This window comes from Acanthochromis polyacanthus, chromosome 16, assembly GCF_021347895.1.
Source record: "Acanthochromis polyacanthus isolate Apoly-LR-REF ecotype Palm Island chromosome 16, KAUST_Apoly_ChrSc, whole genome shotgun sequence".
In the NCBI taxonomy this organism is placed as follows: domain Eukaryota; kingdom Metazoa; phylum Chordata; class Actinopteri; family Pomacentridae; genus Acanthochromis; species Acanthochromis polyacanthus.
Window position 1 is genome coordinate 10533233 of NC_067128.1, and position 22959 is coordinate 10556191.

The following is a 22959-nucleotide window of genomic DNA, read 5'->3' on the forward strand; positions in this document are numbered from 1 at the left end:
GTATTTGTTCTGCATTACCCTATATTATCTTCATTACAGACGCTTTACACTCTGATCTTGCCGCGTATACTGTGTACATTACATGACATACGATATCCCAACCCGGCCTCAAATATTACGTTCTCTCCTAGCGTATTCTGTTCCATTCAGTGCTCCCTCCCACAGAGAAAACAAACAGACAGATGTACTGTTTGTGACTGTGGTGGCGAGATGAAAGCAGATCCTTTTTCAAGAGAGTACAGTAGCAGATCAGACAGGACGACTGTCAGTGATAGTCTGCTCCCCTGCAGACTCTATAGAGTAGAAAGCCGCATGCTTCAGAGCACCGCATGGTATCAGTGTGGATAGAGAGGGAGAGGGAGAGAAAAAGAGAGAGAATGCGTATTGAGAGTGCCAGCAGCGCATAGGGAATTTCTGCATGTCTGTCCGGCTGCTGTTAGAATGTGTGTGTGTGTGTGTTTGTGTGTGTGTGTGTGTGTGTGTGGTGCTGTCAGAGTGGAGCTCCCACTTCTTCCCCTACTAACCTGCAAAACAGTCCCCTTCAACCCACCCACCACCACTCAGTCCTCCCTCTCCACATCAGGACGGAGCTGCTGTGACATCACTCATTCCCACACACTCTGATTGGCTCGCTAGTGGAGGGAAGTGGATTGTTCCTGCAGTCTACAGTGAAAAATTGAGAGAGAGAGAGAGACAGAGAGAAAACGTGGGAGGGAAGGACCAAGGTAGACACTGTATGAGAGGGAAATAGGGAGAGAGAGACGGAGAAAGGGACTAAGAAAGAAAGATTGATGCTGAGGCAAGCCGGCACTGCGCAGCACTCACTCACTCACACACAAACAATCTTTGCATTACGCGTACTTACACATCGCACTCCCAAGCTGCTTAACAGGCAGGAAAAACACTGAGTCTGACTGAGTCTGCAGTCCGTTACTGCAGGACCGGACAGAGGACAGCAGGGCTTAAAAGGCGAGAGGAGAAAGCGGAGGCGATACCTTCCTCCCTGCTTTACCTCAGAGCAACAGTTCCACCGCTGTCACCTCTAGAGGTCCGGTGCTCCGGGGAGCGCTTTAAAGACACCTCCCCAAAAAAAGGGGGGAGGCAGCAAGGGCAGGAGCAAGGGCAAGTGTTGTCTCTCCCAGAGGTTGTTGTGGATGTCCTCTCAACGTCCTCATGAAAACAGGCAGAAATCAAGGCATAGTCTGGGGCACAAGATGGCACGACGAGTAGGGGGCGAAACCTCCTCGAAAAGGAAGACGTCCCTCAACCTGGTGGCAGGGTTCTACCACTACCTCCGCGGTAAGTGGGGCAGTGTATGTGCATGGCTGTGTGTGCTACTGAAATGGTTAGACCGGGGAAAAGAAGCCAAGTACACAGTATATGTATTTTTGCTTGTGTGATGGAGTGTCCTGCATGTGCAGCGTGGCACTGCAGTATGGACTGTACGTGCCTACTGTACGTGTGTGTAAATGTGTGAGCGTGTGCATTTTGCAGTGTAATTTCCTTACCGAGAGTTCCCCGCAGGGTAGATTTTTAGAGGGGCTGCGAGTGTGTGTGTGTTAAGTGAAATGGGCAGACATTTGAAGGGGGCGTTTCTACCTTGGCAGAGTGTGTGTCTGCCTCTGTGTGTGTGGAGGTTGCAGAGTTTTGAGCCTACAGCAGGTGAAGCAAGCGTACCCAGCAGACAAGTAACAGCTTACTACATGTGTCACAGCACAGCAGGCTGGCTGTCAAAATGTTGGATTCCATATCTCTCTTTGACCCTGTGGCTATCTGCCTCAATCTGTCTGCCTCCTTGTCTGTCTGATAGATAAGTCACATTATCTAATTATTCTATTGAGAAATTACAACTGAAATCCTTCGAAATGTGAGCATTTGTTTGAAGTCATTTCATATTGCCCTGCCTGCCTGTTTCTGAATCAGTCCCATCACAGTTTGTCAGCAGACGCAGCATTTGAGACAACAAACTGGATTTTAATGATTTCATTAAGGTCATCCTCCCTGTGGGGGGTCAGAGTAGGAAGTCAGGGGCTGTAGATGAGACTAATGAAACAGAAGGTAATCAACTGTGTTAAAATGCTGCTGTGAGGTTTGGTTGCTGAGGACAGCTGTTTCCCTTTGTGATACCAAAAGACTGAATGCGTGTGTGCTTAAGTGCGACTGTGTGTGCGCAGAGTTCAAAGTCACCTCGTCCCTGAGACTGAGAGGCTGGCATCACGCACGTGCAGACATGTTCTCCGTCACACATGTTCCTGCTCTAAGATGCCGGGCTAAATCTTTCCCATTCTCATCCAGTATTACCCCCCATCAATATTTGATTACTCCCGGACCCAATCAAAAGATTAATTCATAGAACAGGGACCTGCTCAGTGGCACGTATGACTATGCGTGAATGTATCTGCATTATGTATGAACATCACGCCCCCCCCTCCAGTCTCCTACTCTCCAACACAGACACATCCCCTCCTGTTTGCGTCTGCCCACAGTACCCAGTGACACACTAACCAACTTGACTATAATCAAACCGTCAGCATATTTCATTAAGGTAGAGGAAAGCAGTGTCAGACGTCCTCTCTCATTGAAAGCGTGCTTATCTCAAGGATATTGCTCTGTAGCACAGACGGGACAGACAAAATCACAGTGCCAGTGACTGTACAAGATGGGATCCTTTGAGTCCCAGGAAGATAGTGTTGTGTTCACTGCATGTGGCAGATGCATATGAATGTGTCACTTCCAGAGGCAACAATAGCCAGGTCCCAAATTTTATTGCATGGGCTGCAGACAACATTGAATTTTGCTGTTGAAAGGTGTCAGCAAGAATAAATTACCACAGGAATGTATTAGCCAGCTAGAAAAAGTCAGTAAAATAAACACACTTCCCAAAATTGTCTCTCTAATTTAGGAGTTTATACTTATTTTGTATGCTTGGTTGTGAACATGTGAAAGACATGGCTTGATTTATTGTCTTGTTCTCATTTAAGCTAAGTGGCTTTTTAGGGGACATTGTCAGCAGACATCTACGCTATTGATTTTGACTTTGCTAAAAGGCATTTATCGCTGAAGCCACCACAAACCATGTCATTCCTTGTGCATTGGTCAATCACAAAATTTGGTTTCAGATTGGCTCTGTGTTGCCACAGTACTGAACAGTACAACAGAAGGCATCAGCTGTAGTCAGAAAGGGATGAAACAGTCTTGTGGGTCAGATATAGGAAGAACCGCTGCCCCTTCCATCACTTAAAGGGCATTTTTGAGAGCAGAATTTTCTGTCCGCTCTAAGATGAGTTCAGCTAGTGAAAAGGCCATCGGTAAATGTCAAATGCCTTCTCTTGGTGCATTAGTGTAATGTAGGATTTCATGTGACTGTGTTCAAACACATTAAACAGGAAGTAATAGCATCAAAGTTAGAGTCACCATCCAGCGCTGCAAACCCAGTTAACTCTCAAAACAATAGACAATGAGAAGATTGTGTTTTAATCCCTGCTTTGTTTATTATTGCATGTGATTAATAGTGATGCTGTGGGCTCTGATTTACAGATGAGCAGGAGGCAGTGCAGAAAAGGACATTCACAAAATGGATCAATTCCCACTTGGCAAAGGTAAGACGGTCTGGTTGATTCTCACTGCTACTGCCAGTATTGTTTTGTCCGTTTAGTCAAATGCTGGCGTTTGTGCATTGAAAACTTGTCCGTCTCATTGTTTTTCTGCTTTGAATTACTTTTCCTTACTCCACCCACTCTGGGTGCTGTGACATTTGCTCCATTTCCAGAACACACTGTGAAGCCGGTCATGGGACTGCATGTGCCAACTACGACCACACAAACAGTCATTCTTGCTTGCATGCCTTTCTTTTTCCTTTTTATTCTTCTAGTCCCATATAGCTTGTAGCAAGGATTTGCTGTGGCTCTAATTATCGCTTTCACATTACAGCATTTATTCCGCTGTATGTCTTTTTTTTTACTGGAAGCTACAGTGAGTAATTTACATCTTAGTAACCACTCTGTCTCAATATGGGCCAATTTAGATTGTTCAAGATAAGAGGTTTTGCCTAAAGCCTGCCCTTCATTTGTCTCCTCAATGTGCTTGGACAACAGTATATCTGTAACTTATCCTAAACAATTACGCTTGATGCAGCCACATGCTGAGGGGCCGTTGTATGCCCATAATTATTGTGTTATACTGCATTACGCTCCTCAATTTCACCCATTACTGCTTAAATGGTGTGTCAGGAATGGGTGGACAAGGCAAATATGGCACACTGCAACACAATTAAGTGCTATTTCAATCTGTGATGCTTCTCTCAAGGTTCCCTATTTGATTCCGACAGCTGTGGAGGCCTTGAACTGCGGTGACGTGGAGCAGAAAATTCATTTGAAAAGCAGTGTGAAGGGAATAAACCATGACGTAATATTAAATATCACGTCACAGGACTGTGCCAGCAGAAAATTACACACAGCCCAATGTTTAAATTTCTTGAATTTTTAATAACATTTAAGATAAGGACATAGTTTATTTATAAAGTTGTTCTGCTGCCATGGAGAGCTGTGGTCCTTTTTGTACTTCTTGGTCATTGAAAATTGGTATTTGTGGGAAATGTGCTTATTTGCTGTCTTCTTGAGTGTTGGATGAGAAGATTGGCACCACTCTCACATCTGTATAAAATATATAGCTGGATCTTACATCTTAGAATAATAAAAACTAGAAACAAGGGAAACAGAAAAGCTTTGCTCTGTCCAAAGAAAAACTGACCATTCAACATTTTACAAGCTTATAAAGTACAATACGATATAATGCGTCAGTTAAAGAGCTTTAGAAATGTTGGTCAGCAGAATTTTCCTGTTTCTAGTGTCCATACTAAGAAGGTTAGTAGTTACTATACAGAAGTAAGAGTGATATTGATCTTCCTGTGTACATTTCTGCACAAAAGCAACTAACGTTCTTGAATTAATGCAGCAAGAACATATAGAAACAGGTGTAGTAAAGATCCTTTAAATTTTATTTAAGTGCTTTAATTAACTGAAGCAAAATATTACTACTTAGAATTCAAATTTCATGTATATTTGTTGCGCCATCCCAGACTATCTGAGAAATAGAGGTAGTCTTATATTTAGAGTCATAAATTCTCAAACTCAGTGAAAGAAATAGACTTGGTCAAAATAAAAATATTTATTATCTAAACAACTATTAACACAGAGTAAATGATAACTGAGTAAGAACCAAATTGTAAACAGTCAGTAAAGCAAATGAATAAACTGACTTTTAAAGACTACGGGTTAGGGTTAGTAATAATAGAATATATTTAATACGAGAATGGAGGTTGTTATTTATTTCGACAAAAGCAAAAGTATAGCTTGCGTTGTTGTTTGGTTGGGGGTTCTCCGGTCATAACCAAAGTTGTTGGTGCTGCCAAGTGGCTAATAACAATAGCGCATTATAGAGAAGTTATGCTGAAGCATGTGAAAAAGCAGATGATGCAAAAATGCTTACTTTTTCAATTCCTAAGGGTATGTACAAAAGTGGAGAGCAGTGTTTTCTTGTCTCTAGTTATAGTATGTCTCTCTCCTCTGTGCTCAAGAGAGGGAAAAGGAAAAATGTCCTTTAAGTCTTTTGAATTAATATGATTAAAATTTTATTCTGCACACAAATTCATGTACTGTCTGTCACCATGATTCATAAACAACAATACAATACAAAATAGATGAAATTCAACATAACTTGGATTATACCGTGACATCAACTGATGTTATACAGTAATGAAATGAAAAGATATGCATGGTTTCTTGTAACAGTACACCATTTATGCCCAAGCAGACTGTTGATGATTAGCCAATCAAAGAAGGAGAAAAATAATCCAATTCATAACATACGCCGTCTCAGGTCACTTTACGTAGTTGTGTTTACATTTCACTCAGTTCTACTTTTCTTAGTTCTTAGTTGTTGCTTGGTTCTAGTTTTGCTTCCTTTGTTCTTAGCTTACCTAATTTTTGCTCTCTAGTTGTTAATTTTCATAGTTTTTGCCTTTTTATATCGTATTTTGTACATTACATTTCTAAATTTATACTATTTTTTTAATCTCAGTACCTTCTAAGTGTTCTCTATTGTTGCACAAAGACAGAGTAACGGAATTTTGATTTTTGGTATGTCATGCAAATATTGAAGAATTGACAATAAAGCTGACTTTGACTTTGATAGTAAAGTGAAGACCTTACAGTATTATACTGTAAAGACAAACCTATCAAATCCCACAGTGCCCTTTGAGCAAGCTCTTTGGCTAAAATAGGAAGAAACCTGTAGCAGAACCAGGGTCAGGGAGAGCATCCTTCTGCCTGAACCAGTTGGGGTCAGGGTCGAAGGGAAAGAGAAGCAGAAGAGAGAAACACATAAACAATGTTTAAGAACATTAAGGGGAGGTTGGTGGGACCTGTAACCGCCAATCAGAAACATGCTGCTCCAGAGCCAGAGTCACATGCAAAGAGGACAAAACAATACACTACAGCAGAGAGAAGACACAAACTCAGTGACATGTAATAGTGGTATATAAGAGCATGGACCATGAAAAAGAGGAGAGGAGAGGTGTTCAGTGCATGTGGGGATTCCCCCAATAACTTAGGGCTGATTCAGCCCTACCCAAACAACCTGTATCGAAAGGGAAAGTTTAAAGCCTAATCTTTAAAGTAGAGGGGCCGTCTGCCTCCTAAACCCAAACTGGGAATTGGTTCCACAGGAAAAAGACCTGAAAACTGAAGCCTCGCACTCTGCTTTTGGAACAACTAGGAACCACAAGAAAGCCTGCTGACAGGGAATTGCTTTATTGCGATTTTATGGCACTATGAGGTCTTTAAGATAAGATGGAGCCTGGTCATTGAGGGCTTTGTATGTGAGGGGAAGGATTTTAAATTCCGCTCTGGATTTCAGCCAAGAAAGAATGTGAGAAAATAGAATAGTCGTTATTGGCACATCACTCAGTCACTCAGCAGAAAATATATACTTAAAATATGTATTACAAATCTGATTTCAATATTGCTGTTAACTAAAAAGAGAAAAAAGCTTAATTTTACATACAAAACACTATACTGAAATCTTTGAAAATCACACAACATACAGGGTTTTACATGTAACAAATGATCTTAGCAAGTACTTCTAACTCGTATTCAGGTTACATGTTAGATAAACAGTTAATTCATTTCATTTGAGATAAGTATTTTCTGAAAGAAGATTCATTCTAATGTACTTTTTGGATGTTCATACAAGATACCAAAGTGGGAAGGTAGGATGCAGCGAGAGAGAGAGAGAGAGACAGCATGTTTTAATGATCCAGTCTTCTGAGGAAGAAATCCATAGTCACTGAGAGGTTTGGTCATTATCAAAGAGGTTTTTCTTCTGGTGGGAGAGTTAGTTTACTGTCCATCTTTATCAGACAGTAGAATGCACTTTCTGATACATTAGATCTCTGGAAGTACAGTTATAAAACTCACTGTCAGTTCTATCTGGGAAGATATTTTTTTTGCTTGGTAAAAAAAGTGAACCTTTTGGGGTTAGCTCTGAAAGCGGTGTCCATGATTCCAAGCTGCATACACGGCAAATGTGGCTCATGACAATTTCATCTCATAACCATAGTTGTTCGCTGCTCTGTTCTCACATCCAGTTGATCAAATTACGTAGGTGCTTTTCCCCTCCTCGTCCATCATGAAACTGCTTACCCTTTCACCTGATGCCTGACGTTGCCATAGTGACACTGATTGGCCTGTATTTGTCTTCAAAAATGTCTTGGTTGTCACGGCAGCTTGGCGAATGTTCGGAGAGCTTTGTGACGAGTCACTTAAAATTGGTGCAAAGGATAAAGATGTGCATTTCTGCAAGATGTCGTTCTTCAGACTAGAAGAGATAATATGGTATCTTACAGGGTTAGTCTCACATGTATTACTACTCTACAAAGCACCATTTAAGGAGACATATTAGGCAAGAAAATGGCAGGGAAGTAAGACAGACAGAAGGATCGAGAGAGGAAAGAAGACAGAGAAGCTTTAACAGTTGGTTTAGCTTTGCTCTCACAGGGGTAGATCATGCCCTTGGCTATGCAGATGATTAGGCCACTCCAGTTATCACAGGTCTTTAATTCAGTGCCTAAAGGTATGTGATTAATCGTTAGGTGAGCTGAGACATAGCATGAGGGCTTCCTTTCACTATCACTCCCCTCCCCCTTACTTTTCCACTCCACAGGTATAACAAAAGAAGTCTTATGAGCTCTGACAAAGACTTTCTATGAGAGGGGACGTATTGAAGCTGGTAATTTATACAGAAGATTAATGACTCTCATTACTCGGAGTAGTTCACCAGATTAACTCACCAAAGATATAAACTATAAGAGAGCGGCAAGGCACTGTTTTTTACAGGCTGTGGTTTAAACACAAGTTGATGTTGTTTAGATGACAGTCAGTTGTGTATGTATATTATGTTACAGTTTTTCTTGCTTCAAAATTTTTGCCTGGAACGGCTCGATTTCAGTTTTCAAGCATAGTAGGTTTTCAAGTTGCACTCTGCAGCGGAGTGACACGTTTAAGGGGGGTGGATTCAGAGAGCGGACCCCAAGTTTCCATTTTGACAAATCCTTTCTGAGAAGGTTAAAGCTTAATTACGGAGTGGCCAGTGTGAACAGCAGAGGTCTCATCGTCTCTCAGCCGTTTTCCAGGCAAACAGCTTTACTACAGTAATCAGTGAACCAAGTGTTCTTAGAGATTACGGCAGCAGCAAGTGAAGCCCAGCTCCTCTCTCACTGTTTACTTCACTGGTCCCCACTTCTCCCTCCTTTTTTTTAAAGGGTGGAAGCAGTGGGATTGAGCGGGACAGGTCCTTAATACACACTAAATACAAACAACAAATCATGGTAGACATTATGGGCCTGAGCTAACTAAGCTGCCGGGATGTTTCTCCCAGCCTTTTTGTTTTCCTTTCCTTCTTAAATTGTTGTGAATACAGTCAATGGCAGTGTCTTTTCATTGGTAGTGTTGGTTTTTCAGTTTGTATGTACATAGTGTTTAATTTGATGGTGGACTGATGTGTTTTTCAGAGCTTATACTGACAATTAATAATCAAGAAGGTTGATAACTGATATTTGTAACTGATACATTTATGGTAGAAATGAAAATCTCATTGTTAAAATTAAGAATAGCACAAACACGAAGCGTCATTGAAAAGCCGTCTATTTATGTTTTATGTATATTTCATTAAAATAGAACATTTTTAACAATTATCCTTCAATATTGGGGCTACTGCTCATGATGTGTAACCAATCAGATATGAAGTAAGATGACAGAGTGACCACAGATAGAGAGAAGCAGCTGCATTTGATGCCAAATAACACAAATTTAAATTAATGCATTTTATTTGGAAATAGTTCAAAAAATATCTATCCTCATAATTTGAAAAATACTGGAGATGAGGACGATGGTAAACTATAGGTGATAAACATCAGCATTGTTTTAATGCAAAATAAGTGGGTTCATATGTGCAGCACAATTCTGGTAGAAAATATGAATGGAGCAGTCTTTTTTCATTTTTTTCAGTGTTATATTGATCACGTTGTAGCTTTTAGCAGTCTGTTTCTCCATTCAGTTTATTTAATTGACATTTGTAGCCTAGTTGTCCTTTGTAGGACGGTTTTTCACGCTGCTAGTTCTGTGTGGTGACGTTATTACCAGCATCTGAACAGTATTTTAAATAGATAAGCATCTTTCACCATTACCAGTAATTAATGCACTATTTTCCCCACTTGTGATTTCACTCACTGCAATTTCTTTATTGGTATTTTTACGTGCAAGGAATGCACTTTTACTGTAACTTTGTCTTCAAAAGATTTTAACAATAGGCTTCTAGTATCAATTGTTCGTTCAAACTGGATGTATTGCAATTCAAAATGAAACCCTTCAGCCTCCCCTTTGTTTCTGCCCATCCCTGTGTCTTTTATGATGTGGATTTTTTGGAATCCACTGAGTCAAGTGCACCAGGAGAATAACATGAGAGCTCAGGCAGACGCGCATCCTCAAACTCCTCTCCTCACAATCAATTATGGCCCAGACACTCATATGTAATTAGCTCATTAAGTTCTTGATTTATTTTTTTAGCGCATGTTGCTTAGCAGAGGAAATGAATATTACTTTCTTATTTTGTAATTAGTCTGAAATTTCCTCATTAGCTTTGGGATTATAATGAACAAATAGGTAAATTTAACTTCAATTAGCTCATGGTATAATTCATCCCTTTGAAGGGTCTTTGCAAGTGCTTCTTCTGTCACGCTATGATGTGGGCACAAGTGCTGTCTGAATATTCTAATATCCAAAACCATAAAATGACATTAGAAGAGGAATTAGTGAGAAGAGTGTCTGTGTTTGCTAATTAATTTTGAAAGACGGAAGGTTAGTGTCCCCTCTCTCTCTGCCATCTATCATCTTTCTCGCTGCCACTCTTTCTTCACAGTTAAACCCCTCTCACACATTCACGATGTTGGGGTTGCAAATGTTTTTCTCTCACCGCACACGCACTCCGCTCGCACGTGGTAACACAGACACACTCGCGCACACATCTCCACTTTCGCCCACCCTCTCTTCTCTCCCTCTCTCGCTCCCTTCGCCGCTAATCTCCCTGTGAATGGTTCGCTCGTCTGAACGCCTCCCCCTCCTCCCCTCCAAAACCTCTCCTCAGCCCCAGCATGTGACTGTGCTTTAAGAGAAATCCTTGATGTGGCGTCGGCGAGAAACAGAGATATGTGGATTTCCTCAAGTCTGGAAGTCTGTGTCAGGTCAGGGAGGAAGTCATTGGGAAGGATAGAGTTTGAAATCATCAGCATATTTTAGGATTTGAGGAACCCATTCAGTGGCTGCTGAGCTTTTGCTCGTATGTGAATCTAGCTGTCAGTAATACACGCACCACCAAACTCTATTTGGGCTTCAAGTATGTTTCTTGTGAGGATTTCCCTTATCCGTGTTTCACAAGTTTAAATTAATGTCTTACAGTGTAATATATGCATTGTATCCTCGTTTATATATGTGCTCGGCCACTTAGCGAAGGATAATGTGCAGGAAAAAACACCACTTGCCTCCTAGTTTTCTGTACATGGCAAAAGCTAGTAAGACTTAAATCCCAGATCTTTGCATTCCATGAAAACTGAGAAGGCTTTGTTTGAGTTCGTGGAATGGAAAGTTAATGTCAACACTGAACTTATTTAACTAATTAAATTCCCAGGTACTGATTTTGAAATGTCTCTTGTAGACTTGAAAAATTGTGATGCTTTGAGGTCAAAGTGTTGCTATTTCATTTAATTTTCAGCGTTAAAAGCTAAATCATTACTACATGAAGCATTCTTTCTGCTTGTGCTTATTTGAACGTATTATGTGAAAAATATGAAATCAAAGATCTTTTTCTGAATCCCTCACATGACTGCATTTGTTTTCTTGCTTAGCATGTCCCGCCTCTGGTGGTGACAGACCTGTTTGAGGACATCAAGGATGGTGTGATGCTGCTGGCCCTGCTGGAAGTCCTCTCTGGACAAAAACTGGTGAGCTTCATGGTCATTTCTACAGCGTGTGATTAGGCCACAGACTTCAAACACTTATATCCTCTGATCTTGCTGGATTACATTTTTGCTTGATCCTGCTGAGCTGACCTGACGCAGATCAGGTTGGTTAGAAGAAAAAAGAGAAAAACTATAATTCTGGCTTGTTTGCTATGTAGCAGTCAACAGTCAGTCTCCAAACAGCCCCAGACTTAATGCAGCGCATGTGAAACGAGCCACAATTACATGGAAATGCTTATTGATCGGTTTTATTAGGATGTTTGAATTGAGTAGGAAAGCGCAGATTAACGAGGGCGGATCAGAGTTCACAAACACACACGCATCACAGACAAAGACACACACAGCTTGAGGATTTTACTTGGCCAATATTGCCTAAGGTCTAAGCTGCCTATGTCCTATTGATCTGCCAATAGTCAAACACAGCTCTGATTAGACTTGTGTGTCTTTTTTCACATTATTTCACAAACTGTATTTTCTGTTTTCATCCATGTTCTATTATCTTCTTGATTCCTTTTAACTGTATTGCTAAATTTCCATGCATGTGCAATATTTTTAATACTTATATATTAGTATCTAAAATGCCATCTCTTCTTTTCAGTAGCACTGTTTCATTTGATCCCCGCAATATCTTTCCCTGTCTGTTCCTGTCTGCTCATATCTATTGTTCTGCCTTTTCCTTCCAGCCATGTGAGCAGGGCAAGAAGCTAAAGAGGATCCACTGGGTCGCTAACATCGGTACTGCTCTCAAATTCCTTGAGGGTAGGAAGGTAAGAGTTCAGTGCCTTCTTTTTATACTGTTTTTTTTCTGACTCTTACCCATCCTGCTGCTCTCCCTATTCATCTGGTGCCTTGTGGGCTTAAATATTGAATCCTGACCTTCTGTGACCTGTTCCCCCTTCCTCCTCGCCTCTTACTGTCTCCATCTCCCCACTAACCTCATTTATCGTCAAACCAGTATATTCTGTCTTCTGCACAAATTCTTTTTTTTTTTTTTTTTTTGCTGTTGTTCAGACTTTGTCTTAATGAAATAATTTAATCAGTTTGTTTGGCTGTCTATAAATGACAGAAATTCTTTGAAAATGTAACAATTGAGTTACTGAGACAAATTCTGTCATTTCAACTGACTCTGAGTACTTGTCTGCCGCACAAATCTTTTTATACTTGTGGTTATTAGTATGCTCCGGTTTTCTTTCTTAACAAACAACACACTTCCTTTTCCCAGCTTCATTGGCAGAATTACACCAAAAACCGCTCAGTGAGGTTTTGGATATAATGATCAAGATGCATCAACTGCCCTTCCATGAGATTAGTAAAACCTTTTCAAAGCCTCGCCTGGCTTGTCCTTGGATATACATAAATAAAGCCATGAGTATGAGCTGGTGTCTGCAGAGACATTGATTTGTCTTTCTCAAGTGTGACAGGGTTAAAACTGTAAATCCTATGCCAGTAATCTTCAGTCTGGAGATGAGGCGTCAGTGGGCACTCTGCTGTATGCGTCTGTGTGTGAGTGGCTGGGTACATCTGTGAGTTGAAAATTGAATGTAAATATTTTCTGTGTGTAAATCTGATGTACGTTTAAACCGGATTTACATTTTATTTTAGAGACCCAATTGCTTTTTCTCGCTTGTCTCTTGTATCCAGCATGCATTGGCTGTTGAAGCTGTTGAATCCCCGTAGTATATTTATTTAACAGGGAATTCAAATTCATAGCTTTAGTGTGAACCAGGGCTGCAACTTACAATTGTTTTTAACATCATTGAAACAGTTTATTTTTCCTCAAGGCTGTAAAATGACAGAAAGTAGATTTTAACACTGATTTCCAGAACTCAAGGGGATCGTCTCAAATAGCTGTTTTTCTCACCAATGACACAAATGCTGTCATATTCACTTGACGACTTTATAAAGGGAAGCAGCAAATTCTCACATTGGAGAAGCTGGAAAGTGAAATCTTAAATTTTGAATAATTTCTATTTTAACATAGCGTACGTACAAACATAACCACTACTACATGGTTAACTGTGTTGTATTTGCTCGTGTTTGCACAGAACACTTCGGTTAACCATTTCTGCCTCTCACTACTGTTTTGATTTGCCAGGATAGCCTGCTGTGTTGTCTAATATGAAACCATGTATTGCATATATTCTTATCTACTACTATCCCACACTGGCCTTGCCTGCCCCCAATCTCTTATTCCATGCTTGTTTACGTATACGGGGTGGCACGTATTACCAAATGATGACCTGTTGTGCTGCAGCACCTCGGTAATAAAAAACTCTGTGTGATAATATAGAATACTTCATCATGTCGCAAGATATCACCCCCCCCTTTTTTCCCTTTTCCTGCTCATTTTTGCCCCTCTCTCCTTTTCTTTCTGTCCCTCTCTGCTGGATATAATCCCTGGTGCCTGTGTAGGGGTGATAGATCTCTCCTCTCAGCCAACCACTCAAGTTATCTCACCTCGGAGATACTATCTCACAGTCAATGAGGCGTTTGCTTTCAATCAAATATATCAAGACTACTTCTAAATGCTCTCTCTCCCTCACTCTCTTCCTCTTCCCACTCCTTCTCTCTTGCCTCCTCTTTTCTTATCTTTCCCAGTCTGCCTACAGAGGATCTCCGGTCAGTATTCATAACATTACTGCTCTGGTTTGTTCAGGAGATGGAATAGATAGAGCCAGGATTGATGCTGTGCTGAGTATAACATCTGTACTGTATGTTTTTAATGTTGTGAAACCATGCTGTATGCATGAGACCAATTCACCACATTGAGGAAGTGTGTTTATGTAATCCATATGTATGACATTATAGTAAAGCTGATTTGGAACTATTCCAGTTTATTCAGCTGAATAAACTGGAATAGTTTGTACTGTAGGATTATTTGGTCTGTTTATGATGTATTCTAATGCTGGATTTTTTTGGACATAGATCAAATTAGTGAACATCAACTCCACAGACATCGTGGATGGACGGCCATCTATTGTTCTGGGCTTGGTGTGGACCATCATTCTCTATTTCCAGGTAACTAAGTGCAGTGCACATAGATTAGCCTATTATTTGCCAATTAGACAATGACACAAAACAATGTGAATAAAGCTGATACTCAGTAAAGTTCATGGTGTGAGTATCACTAAATAGCTCACCACAACAGCTTCAAACTGACAACCAACATGGCTGATAATATAGTCAGCACTTGTTAAGAAGCAGGCAGAGAAAATATGTGGTTTTTCCGGCTTACAAAAAACCCCAAGCAATTTCAACTAAAGACACATTTAAAATGGTAAAATCTATCTTTGAAAGCATCCACACTGAAAATGAGCAGTCGCTTCCTCAAGCATTTCAGACATTTAAACTGATCAACAAGAATTTCACCCCAATATGACAGTCTCTTAGCAACATCAGCACATATGAATGCCTGCTTTTCCAGCATCCAGGACAATATTAGATAAAGGAAATGCACAACACCGGATAACGTACTTATTCACTAACTGACATTCAGTATTGATATCAGTAGGATATATTTTATTTGCAGATTCTCTGAGCTGTGAGGAGCCTCAGTTTGTTGGCTGTGGCGAACAGAAACTGAGAATAGATTGTGTGCATAACAACAAATCTTCCACAACTGATGAGCTGGCTGGAGCTGAAGTCTAATAATACTTTAGATTGTTGTCCCAAGTTTATGCGCAGACTTTTTCCCCACACATACGAATAATAACCTGACGTTCCCAGTATAATAATAAGGTTTCATTTGTTATGTACAATGCAACTCCGTAATCAGAATTACAGGAAATTGTAGCATTTATAACTGCAAAAGCACAAATACAAAATGTAAATGTAGTAATTTGTTTATAAATGAAATCTGCACATTGATTTATCAAGGGTAAATGTTTTCATGTATTGATTTAAAAGCACCTACATATATACAGGTTGTGTCAGTACAGTACACAGGCTGTGATCAGAGGTGCAAACTACACGCTACACAATGGCAATTTGTTGTATTGCAGTAATTCAGCCATACACGTTCAAACTGGTAACCAATAGTAATATAGAAGCCTCACTCTTAAAGCTGACAGGATTACTTTCTTAGGTTTGTAACATATCAAATCCCAGATATCCAAATCCATATTTTTCAGTCTGTCATTGGTACATGGCAGTTTTAAGGTGGACCTGCTCAGCCATAGTGTCGACTACTTATTTTGCGTATAATGTGTCTTCTAGCGTATAAAAAACACTATGTGGACATATTCAAAAGGTGAAACACCTGATTTTCATCAAAGGGGGTTCTTAAATCTGACTTTTTCCCTGTTCTTTGCAGATTGAGGAACTCACCATTAGCCTACCAGCACTCCAGGCCTTGTCCAGCAGCACCTCCTCATTGGACAGCTCCAACAGCAGCACTGAGGCCACCAGCCCACCCGTCAAAAAGAAACCCGTCCCACCTCTGCAGGGTGGAGCCAGGAGGGCCTTACTGAGATGGGTTCAGCAGACAGCCACCAAGTACGAAGACACATTCACTAATCTTTGCAAAAAATGTGTTAAATCCGCTGGTTCCCTGTACACTGACTACTGAGTGTAAAATCTGCTTCCAAAGTCACTGCATCATAGGTTCAGTTTTATCTGCGGTGACCTTGTGATCTCCTGTCCTTTCCAGATGTCTAGGGATTGAGGTGAAAGACTTTGGCCCCAGTTGGCGCACTGGTTTAGCATTCTTTGCAGTTATCCATGCCCTCCGGCCCAATCTAGTTGACATGGAACGTGTGTGGAGGAGACCCAATCGAGAAAATCTGCAGGAGGCCTTCTTATTGGCTGAGACTGAGTTTGGCATTCCACAGCTTCTTGACCCAGAGGGTAAATAACATTTCCTATAGCCTTTCCTCGAGACTTTGTTGTTGCATTTATTAAAACCAAACTGAACAGGGATTTGTTTGAACAGCCAGTCACATACCCACAACATCATGAGATCCAGTAACCTCCACAGTCATATTTCCTTTTGTTTTTATTGTGCTGTGTTGTCTCTAATGAAAAACGGCCTGATTTTTGCGTCACTCAAATAATATGAATTAACTTAAATCAGGCGTTTCTTATCAAATCCAGCTAACGTTTCAGACAACAGAAACACAATCGTGGGTCTGTCATAGCATCAGTTGTGCACTTCACTGACACTGCCAAACACCATCTGTGCCCCTTCACGCCTGCCCTTCAGAATGAACTCTGATAAATTAAGCTTGACATCAGTATAATTAAGGTCCATTAGGCCATGAGATTCAGCATGGTGGAACCTCCATGCAGACCTTGGACACTGATCTATAACGCTGAAGATTGTCTTCATTTGAGATGCCATTTGTCTATTTCAGTCATACCTATTCATATCAGTGGCCATTATTGTTCTCATTGAGCCAAACTCTTGGAGAATTTACTCTTGGCCTATACCTGATTTGCTTTTGATTACATTAATCTGGTTCCCTCCTCAGATGTCGATGTAGACAAACCAGATGAGAAATCTGTTATGACATACGTAGCTCAATTCCTGAAACATCATACTGACCGAAAGCAGAGCGACTCCGAGGAACAGCCAGAGGACGAGGTAACCAGCTGCCGGATTTGTCACAGTCTGGATATGCCCGTCATTGTTGTCTCCTCTTTGTCTGCATCCTCAGTGTTTTTTCTTTCTCGTAAAATGTCCCCAGTAGTGTGTCAAACCTTATCTGTGATATATATAAATGTATATATATATATATATATATATATATATATATAAATATACATAGAGTAGATGACGTTCCATCTTTGTGTAGTAAGTGTGTAAAGCCAAATACTTTCAGTTACTTGTTTTAACCCTGTTAAAATCTATCATTTAACACATTTTTAAAAATTTGTATAATTTTGTATTTGGTCAATTCATAATTTACTGGATGCAGTAAGGCCTACCTTTTTACCTTTTTAAAGTAGGCAAAAACCAAAGTGGGATTTCACTGAGTTCTGGCATGTCTGTCTTGTTTGTTTTTTGTACATCTCTCCTCTTGTCTTTCTCTCTGGTGTCTTTGTATGGTGACTACTTTCCTGTGGTTGTTGTGCTGGCCTCTGTCCCACAGCATGATGTTGCTCCCCGCGATATAGAGGAAATGTTGGAGGTAGGTTATAGAGCAACTTAAGGTCCCAGGGGCAGGCTTTCAATCATTTTCAACAGCTCAATGCAATTAGCAACCCTGCACGGTCATGGTTTCCATATAAATGTGATTAATTCGTATTTTCTGGCTGTTCTATTAGATTTCTGTATCACTGCCTACTGTACATTGTAAGGATGAGATTAAACATTGTTTTCTCATGTCAGAATAGAACCTATATGCTAATAGTGGCACTTTATCTAACATGATGGGATATTCCTGCCCCGGGGTTTCTGAGCCATGATAACAAAAGGAAGTCCAGTGTAATAAGATGTGATATTACCATTTATGAATGTTACCACCTAGTGCTATGGCTCCTGGTGCCATTAGCATGACAATGAAAGCCTCTGGCATCAGCAGTATGCATTGATACAGCGTATTTGATGGAAGGCATGTGAGTACGGGTTGCCTGTTTTTAAGATTAAAAGTCTCCAGACCGGCAATGTGCTGTAAAACCTTCCCAACCACCGACACTCCTTTCTGTGTTTGTTGTGTTTCACATTCACATGCTAATGTTTGTCCTGAGGGTCAATTAGCCATTGTGTTTTCACATGAAAACAACACAAGTGTTAAATTCTAAAGTAAACAGCTGCTGATAAATATAGATGAATACATAAAAATATTTGCAGAAATCATGGTGAGTACAGTATAACTAATATTACACTGCTTCTTGATAGAATTAACTCAGTCTACTTTAATGTCTTAAACTGTCAGAGAGAATAAAGTTTGGACTTCCTACAGGAGCCATCGTGAAGTGATAAAAGTGAAGACTGAGACTGAACAGCTCTCAAACTGAATAGTGTACAGCACAAGCTTTTGAGCACCATAGTATTATCGTCATGGTTACTTAAAATCCAATGAAATGTTAGTAGGGGGTCTTAGACAAAGTACGCTGTATAAGCTGAGTGTTTTTGGCAGCTGTGGGTTTTTGACGTTTTGTCCCACAGGGAGAAACAGAGGATTAGGGGAACACATGTTTAACAGTACATCCTCTGCCCCCTCTTCTTCTTTTCATCCTTTTGTTGATGTCTGAAACATCTCTCTGGCTAATCACTTTCTCTGCTCTATCTTGTTCTTGCCCTGTCTGTGATACTCTTTCCTTCTCACTTTAATTTATTTTTTTATTTCCCCTTTGCACTATTCAATCTCCTTGTCCATCTCTCCACCCGTGGTACACCCTTCCACCCCATCCCGGCCTCCTAGAGAGAGCAGCGCAAGAGCCTGAGGGAGCTCAAAATGTGGCTCGACCAGCTGGAGAGAGATGCATTACAGGCCCAGGAGACTGAGGGCAATCTTTCTCAACAGTACCAGGTTAGTGTGTGTGTGTGGGTGGGTGTATGGCAGCTTAAAGTGGTCACACCGGGCAGACACGCTTCTATTATTAACTTAATCAGTGGCATTACACTGTGGGGATCAGACAGCAGCCGTCATATTTTTACTCAGTCTGGCTTATTCCACCAAGCCTCGGGATAAATTCCATATTCAGCAGCATGTGGGATATCCTCATTTTCTTTGTACAAGTCTGAGATTCTGGAGCCAGACAGGGGGACAGTATTTAGTGGCAATTAGCCAGAGATTTTATGAGTGTCTGATTAGGTACCAATGGGAAAAGGGTGTGACCTGTGAAGAAGCGCTGATGTCTTTATGGTGTAACTTGAATACTGAGCAGCCTTTCTTCGGGAATCAAGAACTGTACATCACGTCTTTTTCTTTTTCAGTTGTTCAAGAGTCTGCGTGTCCAGCTGGAAATGAGGAGGAGGCAGGTAGAAGGGGCTCTGCAGTCCACTCAGAGGGATGGGATGCTGACTGTGGATCAGGCTCTGGTCAAGCAGGCCTGGGAAAGGGTTTCCAATAGGGTGAGAGAAGAGCCCCCGTCTAGCTCTTCTGTAGAATCTTAGAGTCTTCATGATGACAATTAGTAAATTATGGCTTAGTCTCACCATTCAGGCAAGTGAGAAAATAGAAATGAACACATATATATTTATAGATTCTCTTCAAGGCCAGTGTAAAAATATTCTGACTGACACAAAGACCTTTTCCTTGTCAGCTGCTATGAGAAGTGTGAATTATTTGATTGCTGTCATGACCTCATATTAAAACTTACGATGGTATCATTTATCTATGTAAGATTAATTGATTCCATTTCACCTTTATTGGGCTGGCATAAGTTTATGGACCCAAAGCAATCAATTAAACCTCCTTATGATCTGTTTATGTTCAACATGTGTTTAACAGTTTACATTGTAAGTATGTTTTATCTTAAACTAATGTGCTTTTATTTTTGAACTTTCACTATAGCACCAAAGACATATTTGTGTTCCATGCAAAGAGCTGGCCAGTCACTGTCTTCATCTACCATCCATGAATTAACCACCCCCACAAAAAAGACAAAATCTGAATTATTTGTGTTAAAACTTCATTAAGTGTCTTCATTTGACACATCAACTGTTTTTTGCTATCTCAGCTCCTGGACTGGCATCTTCAGCTAGACCGGTGTCTGCCAGCTCCTCTGGATTCTGTGGGTGCATGGCTGCATGAGGCTGAAGGAGCCCTGCGACAAGAGATTATTGTCCAACAGGCACATGACGTCACAGCCACCACTGTACATAGAGCTCTGGAACAGCACAAGGTCAGCATGGAGCCACGCAGAGAGGGATCAGGAGAGAGGCAATTTTCCAGTGAAAAATAGAACATCTACAGCGATGCTCACATGATATGCAATAACAAGTACTTTTAGAGAGGCTGCGGTGGCATAATAATGGTTTAAAGTAGTACATCACCATGCATATTGTTTGAAATTGTACTAATATCTTCTAATCATAACATCTATTCAGTTCATAATATTTCTTATTCATCTTCGTATTTGTTGTGTATTCTTCATATGTGTTTCTGTGTCTGATTTGCGGTGCGTTGTGCAGGATGTGTTGAGGAGCCTGGAAAGTCACCAGCAAGTGTTTCAGAGAATCCACAGAGACAGAAGTGTTGATGGAGTCCCTGTTCCAGCAGACCAGCTCCAAGACATGGCTGAGAGGTAGCCAAAGAAAGATATAAAATACAGCCCAGAATACAGAGACGGAGACAAGTTATCTGTTTATCTTTCACTATAATCAATAGTAAGGCTTGCTGACAGGCATCCAGTATTGGAATTATATGAACCACCTGACTTGGCATGGCTTCATATTCTGCTGTTCAGAGGAGCGGTAGAGTGTTAAGGTTAAACTATAGGTCTCACGTTCTGTATGAACTTTGTCTTTTTTAGGATGAACTTTGTCTCTACATCTTCTAGCATCCACCTGGCTAAAATGGAATATTTGGAGAATAAGCACCACATGCAGGCCTTCCTCACGTTGGCCGAGTCCAAGCTGAAGTCCTGGATCATCAAATACGGCCAGCAGGAATCTGTGGAACTGATGCTCCACAACTATATTGTAAGTTCAGATTTTGTGCTGAAATATTAGTTGATTTTTTTAAAGGTACTTTACATGTTTGTATGAAAGGTTTTCTTGAATTATTGTTTGCATGTGATAACTTCCTATTGTCTTCATCAGTCATTTGTGGAGAAGCATCGTTTCTTTGAAAATTACGAGGCGTTGTTTCAGACTCTGAAAGAGTCTGCTGAGGCCTACGTCAGTGCTGACAGCTCAGGTAAGAGATTAAAATAAAACTTTTGAATGTAGACCAAATTAAGCGTCTGAGATGTGTGTTTATAAGTATAATATACATACTGTATGTTGGATATTTGCTAATATGTGTTTCTAATATGAGTACAGTTGTTCTCTGTTTTACGTATGCATTTTATTTAAAGGTGAAAAGCAAATTTTTTTACCTTGTTGACATATCCGTCCATTGTTTTTTTTTATATGCTGGAAGACGCATCACCAAAGGACAAAAATAAATATGTGACTTTGGCACGCATAGAGGATTTTTAGGGTTTAAGCAATGACCAAATAGGCACTTTAATAGCTGAAGGTAGGAATAGGTAACAGAAATCATATATATCATTATACAAAATATCACTATATCATGATATGGTAAATTTTGTTGTAACTCAATTGAAAAACTTAATATAAACAGTTTAATAGCGGGGCAGTAATGTACTCAAAACTGTACTTGGAACTTCATTATAATGATGCCAAACTCACATAACATTTAAAATATTGCAGTGAAGCTGTCCTACTCATTCATTAAAAATGTGACCCACAGTGATCTGATAAGACCAGAGACATTAAAGGAAAAAACCATGATATATAATGTCATATTGTCTTTAATGTTACTTTTATATTAAATTTATCATTCATCCATAAATGTGTTCTCACTGACACTGAATATCTCAAAATTGTACATTATATCTCAACTGTATTTTACTGTTTCAACAACTCGGTAACCAATGAGGGTTTCTCTTGCAGCCTCTCAGTGTTCCCCTGACTGGTTTTACAGTTCGGTAATAGAGGAGAGTCTGCAGGCTACAGCTAAATGAGGTTCCTCCACTCCAAGCTCTCAATGGGGAATACGACCCCATTTGCTAGTTAGGGGCTGCTCCACTTTGGCAGGTCTCTGGGCGAAAACTGAGCTAGCTTGTTGGTTTCATTAGTTTTCAGGGTTGTGTTGCTTTAGGGTATGCAGAGCAGAGAAGTGAGGTGTGGCGAGAAATCAGGACGTTTGAGGTTTGATTGGTCCACCCCACAAATTAAATATACAACTGCTGGTACTATAGTTAGCATCTCGGCTTCTGATCGGGTTAATATGAGACTACTTGGATGTTTTAACAAGTTTAGTTTGACGTTATAGTAAATTCAGGGTTACATTTTAAGATATTGTACTGATCTGATTCTGATGTACATTTAAAACTGGATATTTGTTTTTGGTTAATTTCTCACACTTCCACACTAGCTGATAGTCTTCTATGGTAGAAGACTTATGAGGCTGGAGAGTTAGCATCAAATAAATGCCTAGCACAGATGATACATCTCCCAGCAGTGAGTTTTTGGGGTCAGAGATTTGTCTGCAAAGGAATGTAGCTCCATCAGCCTCAATATGCTTTTCATCTGGTGTTGCTATGAAAATGTGTACCATCTGTCCTGTGCCTTAAACAAGACTATGTACCTCTGCCAAACAGCAGTAACAGGCGACAGTTAAAACACAATGTAAGAGTAACATGAGATCAGACGTACTCAAAAACAGTTGGTCACTATAGGCTGTTGGTCACATCAGACAAAACAGATCAGCAGC

The 22959-nt window shown here is 40.3% G+C and overlaps 1 protein-coding gene across 1 annotated transcript in view; it reads left to right on the forward strand.

The window, feature by feature from the left end:
- The first annotated feature begins 688 nt into the window (after positions 1-688).
- syne1a (spectrin repeat containing, nuclear envelope 1a) overlaps positions 689-22959 on the forward strand; it is a 131769-nt gene continuing 109498 nt past the window's right edge. Inside the window, 16 exon segments of the mRNA XM_051960973.1 lie at positions 689-1299; positions 3538-3599; positions 11456-11551; positions 12253-12336; positions 14168-14188; positions 14495-14587; positions 15882-16063; positions 16218-16414; positions 17038-17150; positions 17659-17697; positions 18934-19041; positions 19449-19586; positions 20195-20359; positions 20649-20761; positions 20990-21158; positions 21279-21375. Coding sequence (XP_051816933.1) covers positions 1155-1299; positions 3538-3599; positions 11456-11551; positions 12253-12336; positions 14168-14188; positions 14495-14587; positions 15882-16063; positions 16218-16414; positions 17038-17150; positions 17659-17697; positions 18934-19041; positions 19449-19586; positions 20195-20359; positions 20649-20761; positions 20990-21158; positions 21279-21375 — 1822 coding nt within the window. The 5' untranslated portion in view covers positions 689-1154.